Source organism: Camellia sinensis, chromosome 6, assembly GCF_055761805.1.
Source record: "Camellia sinensis isolate YWXY chromosome 6, ASM5576180v1, whole genome shotgun sequence".
Classification (NCBI taxonomy): domain Eukaryota; kingdom Viridiplantae; phylum Streptophyta; class Magnoliopsida; order Ericales; family Theaceae; genus Camellia; species Camellia sinensis.
In genome coordinates, this window is record NC_138966.1 from 85,515,051 (window position 1) to 85,522,279 (window position 7,229).

General features: G+C 41.4%; 1 protein-coding gene across 2 annotated transcripts; it reads left to right on the plus strand.

Annotated features, from left to right (window-relative positions):
* Positions 1 to 315: 315 nt before the first annotated feature.
* Positions 316 to 6,442, plus strand: LOC114320977 (protein DETOXIFICATION 48). Of its 2 annotated transcripts, none has more exons than XM_082874115.1 (2): positions 316 to 513; positions 4,543 to 6,442. In XM_082874115.1, exon 2 carries the CDS (start codon positions 4,546 to 4,548, stop codon positions 6,112 to 6,114), a length of 1,569 nt encoding a protein of 522 aa, XP_082730241.1. In that variant the 5' UTR covers positions 316 to 513; positions 4,543 to 4,545; the 3' UTR covers positions 6,115 to 6,442. The 2 variants fall into 2 exon arrangements, with proteins under 2 accessions (XP_082730241.1, XP_028123889.2); XM_028268088.2 differs by lacking the exon at positions 316 to 513 and adding an exon at positions 3,473 to 4,416.
* Positions 6,443 to 7,229: the final 787 nt, after the last annotated feature.

Below are 7,229 nucleotides of genomic sequence, written 5' to 3' on the forward strand. Positions count from 1 at the left end.
ACTTGCTTCTTTACCCCTCATTTTTTCCCTTTTCTTGCACGATAGTTTAGGCCTACGTGTATTTATTTTCGTGGCTTGATGTAAACTACAAAGTTCCTTGTTTTGAGCCCCTTTTCAAGTTTGTTGAAGGGCTCTTGGCCATTTGGGACCCGCAGCTACCACTTCCCTCTTTGTCTCACCCTTTTGGCCTTTTTGGGGGGAATTTTGAATCCGAATTTCCCCCCCTTTTTTCCCCCTCTTTTTCCACCTCTTTTGCCTATATATACAGCCCCTCCCCTTCAGATTTAAGGGTTAGAAATTTTTGTCTAGAGCTCCTATATTATATATATATCTCTCTCTCTCTATATTCCAACCATCAAAAATTCCAAGTTCCCTACACCATTTCTTCACCATTCCTTCACCACCACCTAGCACCACCACCACCACTCCATACCAGCAGTTTGGAGGTCATTTCCAGAGGCAAGGAGCATCTTTTTCTCAAGCCAAGAGGTTGCTAAAGACTAGTCTTCAAGGGTGAGTCTCGTTTTTCCCTTTTTTTGCTTTTTTCTTGGTCTATATCTTAGCCCTTCTTGCTTATACATTTGAGCTCCGACCAAAACTGAAAGTGGCCATATTTTGAGCTTATTTTCATCTTTCATTAAGGGTCTTACCCTATTTGGGACCTCCTTGTTGCACTTGCTTCATTACCCTCTTGTATGCCATCTTTCTTGCATGATATTTTTGGCTTGTGTATGATCTGTTTTGAGGCATGTTATAAACTGTAAGTGTGCTTATTTTGAGCCCTTCTTCAACATTGTTGAAGGGCTCATCACCATTTGATAGTTCCATATGCCACTTGCCATTGTAGCCCTCTTTCCCCCTTTTTTTGCATGATTTATTAGCCTATGGTGTTTTTGTTTTTGGACCTTGATTCGAACTGAAAGTGGTATTATTTTGACCCCCTTGTCATGTTTCATTAAGAATATTTTTCTGTTTGGGGCATATTTTGTATACTTAGTGTTGTAACTTCTTTTGGGCCTTATCTTGCATAGCTTTTTGAGCATACTTGTGTCTGTTTTTAGGGTTTTTACAGTTCTGTAAAACATCATATTTTTGGCCTCTCTTCAATATTGTAGAAGGTCCCTAACCTGTTTGGGGTCAGCAGCTGTGAGTTGCTTCTTTGTCTCATATTTAGGGCCATTTTTGCATGCTAGTTTTGCCCTATTTATGTTTGCTTTTTGGCCATGCTTTGAACTGTAAAAATGCTTATCTTGGGGCTACCTTGCTTCTGTATTTTCATTCCATGTACCAATTATGCAAGCTTTGTATAGCTGTAGTTCATTCTATGTGCCTAATTTTGCATTTCGGGAGAGATTCCGTGCATCGGGTGTACTTTCGCCTCATTTCGGGACTGTTTTCCCCCACATTTCAGTGCTGAAATTCCATTAGCATGTTTGCATATCATTTTCCATGCTATTGCATTGCATATGCCATTGTCTCGGTTTGCGTGCCCGTGTGCACGCATTTCGAGGCACTTCATTTTCATCCATCGGCCTCTTATGTGAGTGTGGCTGAGGCTCTCTCATGTTAGTGTAAGTCCATGTTGCATTCTATATGCCATTTTAGCCATATTGCATTGCATATGCCATTGTCTCGGTTTGCGTGCCCGTGTGCACTCATTTCGAGGTACTTCATTTTCATCCATCAGCCTCTTATGTGAGTGTGGCTGAGGCTCTCTCATGTTAGTATAAGCCCATATCATATTTCCATGTCATTTGCATTGCGTATGTCATTTTCTCGGTTTGTGTTCCCGTGTGCACGTATTTCGAGGCATCTCATTTTCACAGCATAGTGCGTACTAGGTTGTATCTTAGATCGCATTCATGCATTTTCTCGGTTTGTGTGTCCGTGTGCACGCACTTCGAGGCATCTCATTTTCATAGCATTGTGCATGCTAGGCTGTATCTTAGTTGCATTTATGCATGTCATGCATATTGCATTGTGTTCGGAATAGGAGTTAGCCCGGGCGCTGGAAATGAGGTGCGTTTCGTACTCCGAGTGACGGAACGCGTCTCAATTCCCCAGTCATCGACACTCCGGATCATCCATGATGGAATTAGGTTTTGTTGTGTTTTCATGTACATTCATTCTACATTGAATTGCGCAATTCGGCTCCTCGGCCATCATGCATCGATATGCGTGATTGGTGGCACGAGGATCGAGGCATGCATATATTTGTGAAATACATTGCTATGCCCCTTTCCTGCTCTCTGTTGCAGCAAAAATCAAGAATCAGCAACTTTTCGGAGTTTGGCGCGCATTTCAAGAAAAAGTGCAAACAGAGGCTAATCGGGGCATCGCCATGGATTTCCGCACAAAGGCAACCCGCACATGCATCATTCATCACCCGGAGAAGAGTCAAGGCAGTCCCTGGCTTGCATGCCAGTTTATTTATTTTTTTAGTTAATTCATTAATTAATTAAGAATTTGTACATTATTTGGACTGTATTATTTGGACTGTACTATTCTTTTATTCGGGACTGTATATTTATTCGGACCCTCCGAGCGAGGGCAAAACTGTAATAAGTGTGCGTGAGTGTGATGTATGTTTTCCAACCCCACGTCTTTCTTCCCTTTTATTTATCCGCTTATGATGGTTAGATTAGGACATGTTTCAATTAGCATACAGTATGACAACATGTTTGCATTCATTCATCTGTATTGCATGCACCGGGCTCGGCGCATCATACTAACTGCATTGTATTTTCAATTCTAAGTTGAATACATGTTAGCTGTAGCATTCCATATGCCATGTTTAGAATAGCCGAGCCTACTATAGTTGCATTTTGCATGTGTTGCATTAGGCATTTCTGTATGTTTAGGACCATGCATGATTTCTAACATAGTTTCTGTTTTGGCTTGGAGTACTCGGTAAGTTTTATGCTTTAGCATCCTTGCATGCGTGTGAGTGACTGCCATGAATAGCATGCTTACCATGAGGCTATTTACTTATGTGATATAACTGCCTGAATGTCTGTGGGTGGAGGTTGGGTTACTTGGATTGGGACAATTCATCAAATGTTTGTTTTTTTAAGCCCACTAGATAGTGGCAAAAATCATATTTTCTAAGTCCACCTGAGGGTGGCAAATCCACGTCTTAGCCTACTTGCGAGTAGCACCATCAAACTATTTTCAAACAAACAAACATGAAATGTTTTGTTCCAATTCAGGCGATCCAGTCTATACTTGTATGCTGTGCACATCACATAGTAATCTAGGCTAATAACCGGAATAAGAACACAATGTTTTCAAAAATAGATATCATGGTTAGTAGAGGCCGATCTTTGATCGGGCGAGCGGGGGTGCTCACGAAGTGACCTTCCCCAATCGTACCCAAGTTCCTGAGTCGAGGCAACTTTGGTGATGACGGACACGTGGCCTTTGGCACCGAGTCAGGGTTTCCTAAATTCCCCCATAAAAAATATTTAGGTGGCGACTTTGTATCTGGCAAAGCAGTCCATGTTTGGCACTTCTTTTCAAAAATCTGTTTCTCAAAACGATTTGCCGGATTTGGACTCTTTGGTTCAGATTAATAACCGTGACAATTTGAGAGTCCGAATTGTAGTGACCCCAAATGAACAGAACGGGACTTAATCCTCCCGGGGCGTTCGGGGACGTCTACACTAGCGGTTCTTGGGTGGCCCGAAGCCCACCCATGGCTTGAGATGGACCCGGCCCGTTTTGGCCCTCTTGGGCCCAGGCCCGAGCCCTTGGGCTAGGACTTGGGCCATTATTTTGAAGCCTGGCCCGGCCCATCAGCCCGCTTACGGCCCGGCCCAAAGCCCAGTCCGCCCGCCCAAGCCTCAATGTATTTTTTAATGAAAAATAATAAAATTTTGATAAAAAAAAATTTAAAAAACAAAAAAAAAATGATTAGGCCCACCCAAGCCCGAGGCCCAACCCAAGCCTGAATATCCATGGGCTTGAGCCTAAGTTTGAGCTTAATTTTTTGACCCGTAACCCAACCCGACCCGAATTTTGATGAGAACCCACAAAACCCGACATAGACCAGGTCGATTCAGATTTACACTCCTAAGTATCCAGACCTCCATGCTATTCCTCACCATAAATTTTCTGAGTGTACGGATAAATTAATAACTCCTTTTATATATACCCCATCTTGTATCCCTCTCTCCCCCATTCAAATCTTTTCCCCACAAGAAGAAAGAAAACAAACAAACCCAACCCACCCAAACCTGTTATTTTTCTTCTTCTCTCTTCTCCTCCAACCTTTAATTGTTCCATCCTCATCATCTGTCTCTTCCAATGAAAACACCCATTTCATAAACTCCAACAACACTAAAACCCATGGATCTCCACACTGACGACCATGATGTTGATCTTGATGACCTTCACAGATGGCCAACTCTCTCTGAGGTAAAACAAAAAAAAAAAAAAAAAAAGCAAAAAACAAAGACCCATAACACCCATTTACACAAAATTTATAACTTGTCATCTTTAACATGAAAAAAACATTCATTTCTTGATTTTTTTGAATTTCAGGCAATGGAAGAAATCAAAGCAATAGGCAAAATTTCAGGCCCAACAACCATCACAGGCCTATTACTCTACTCAAGAGCCATGATCTCCATGCTCTTCCTTGGCTATCTCGGAGAGCTTGACCTCGCCGGAGGCTCTCTCTCCATCGGCTTCGCCAACATCACTGGCTACTCTGTCATCTCCGGGCTCTCCATGGGCATGGAACCCATTTGCGGCCAAGCTTTCGGAGCCAAGCAACGCAAACTCCTCGGCCTCACTCTTCAAAGAACTGTCCTCCTCCTCCTCTCTACCTCCATACCCATCTCTGTCATCTGGCTCAACATGAAAACAATCCTTCTTTGGACCGGCCAAGACGAAGAAATTTCATCGAAAGCCCATACTTTCATTGTTTTCGCCATTCCAGACTTGTTCTTTCTCTCTCTTCTTCACCCACTTCGTATATATTTGAGGACTCAGAGCATTACATTGCCATTAACGTACTGTTCTGTGATCTCTGTTCTTCTTCATATACCTCTCAATTTCATCCTAGTTGTGTATTTCAAGATGGGTATTGCAGGGGTCGCATTAGCTATGGTTTGGACTAACCTCAATCTTTTTCTTCTTCTTTGTTCTTTCGTCTACTTCTCTGGAGTATACGACGATGATTCATGGGTTTCGCCAAGCTTCGATTGTCTCCGAGGATGGTCTTCTCTGCTCAAACTCGCCGTGCCAACTTGTATTTCAGTCTGTCTTGAATGGTGGTGGTATGAGTTCATGATAATGCTATGTGGACTTCTTGTTAATCCTAAAGCAACCATTGCTTCAATGGGCATTCTTATCCAAACCACCTCTTTAGTCTATGTTTTTCCCTCCTCTTTAAGCCTCGGAGTCTCAACTCGGATCGGGAACGAGCTCGGGGCAAACCGGCCCGCCAAGGCCCGCATTTCGATGATCGTGTCGCTTGGTTGCGCGGCGGGGCTAGGCCTCGCCGCAATGGTTTTCACGGCCTCAATAAGACACCGGTGGGGCCGGTTTTTCACAGCAGACGATGAGATTCTTGAGTTGACCGCCGTTGCGTTGCCAATTGTTGGGCTTTGCGAGCTCGGAAACTGCCCGCAAACCACCGGTTGTGGGGTATTGAGAGGGAGTGCAAGGCCGGCTATCGGGGCAAATATCAACTTGGGGTCATTTTACCTGGTGGGTATGCCGGTGGCGATTTTGATGGGCTTTGTGGTCAAAATGGGGTTTGCTGGACTTTGGCTTGGTTTGTTTGCAGCCCAGGCATCATGTGCCGTGCTCATGCTCTTTGTTCTATGTAAAACTGATTGGAAAGTTCAAGTGGAAAGAGCAAAACAGCTCACACAATCTTCATCTTCTACTACTAGTATTGCATGTAATTCTTCATTGCCGATATCATCATCACCATCACTATCAATGTCACCACCATCACTACCACTTCCAGAGGAGTCTGAGGTTGACATTGAAGATATTTTGTGCAATGAAGATGAATTGGTGAAGACAGGTCCACTTGAAACAGAACCTCTCATCATATCTACTATTACTAGCACTACCACGTTCTGCATTGATTGTATATAGTGTGTACTTGTCCATATTTTTAGTGTTGAGGACTTTGACATAAAAATTGTTCATTGGAATTGACTCGTACTTTTTTATTTTTTAGAACGGAGACTCACTTGTACTTGTAATACAGGAACCATTTAGAGCTCTAAATAGTGAGCTCTAAATCCACCACTAGTGAAGTGAAAATTGAAAAAAAAAAAAAAAATATTACACACTGTGATAGTGGATGAGACCCACTACCACATCACTAGTAATACCTCTAGTTAGAACTCTGAAGCTTTATTCCTCGTAATATTGTAGAGAAGTATAATATTTCAATAATGTTGTGAGAAAAAGTACTTTGAAGGTGATACGTGTTTGGCAAAATTTGGTCATATTATTTCAAATTTGAATTTTATACCACACATTTGTTTTTTGGAGCATTTTGAAACAGAATTTACATGAGTGCTTTTCATGATATATAGTATTATTTTAAAAGAATAATGCTATTTATCATAAAAAAAAAGAAAAAGAAATCATGAAAAGCCTTCATGAAACTAATCCAAATATGATTGCATAATATACAATAAGCACTACAAACTAATTCAACGGTAGAGAATTTTCATGAAAGTTTTTTAGGATATTTTTTTTATAATGCCCAACATTATTATTTTCAAAATATTTAAATTTTTCTTCTTTCCTCCCTCTTGCTTCTTTTGTTTTTCAGTTAGGAAAATTTTGTACATTAAGTTCATGAGTTTGTAGTGTATTTATTAGAAGAAGAGTAGTGTTATTCACATTTAAAAGTTAGATCTATTTTTAAATTTAATGATGTAGTAGTCTCTTAGAATATTTAAGGGTTCGTTTGGCAAGAAGGTTGTGGGTTAATTTAGCCACTACAACAGAATTGGCTAAATTATCCACAAACCAACAAAACACATTAAGCCTCCGTTTGGAGCGTAACTTACATACAAGGAGGAGTGAAACTACCAAATTACCCCTGGGCTAATATAGCCACTACACAACAAAATTGGCTACTCTGAAAAGACTCCCATGTCAATATAAAGTCAAGTACATTTTCATCATTGAAGTCACTGCCCCTCTCTCTCTCTCTTTCTTCTCTCTCTCTCAGCATACTTTTTTTTGGTTTC

Coding starts and splice junctions, on each gene's coding strand:
- LOC114320977 (XM_028268088.2), top strand. CDS start 4,348: ATGGATCTCCACACTGACGACCATGATGTTGATCTTGATGACCTTCAC. Junction 4,417..4,542: donor GATGGCCAACTCTCTCTGAG/GTAAAACAAAAA, acceptor TTTGAATTTCAG/GCAATGGAAGAAATCAAAGC.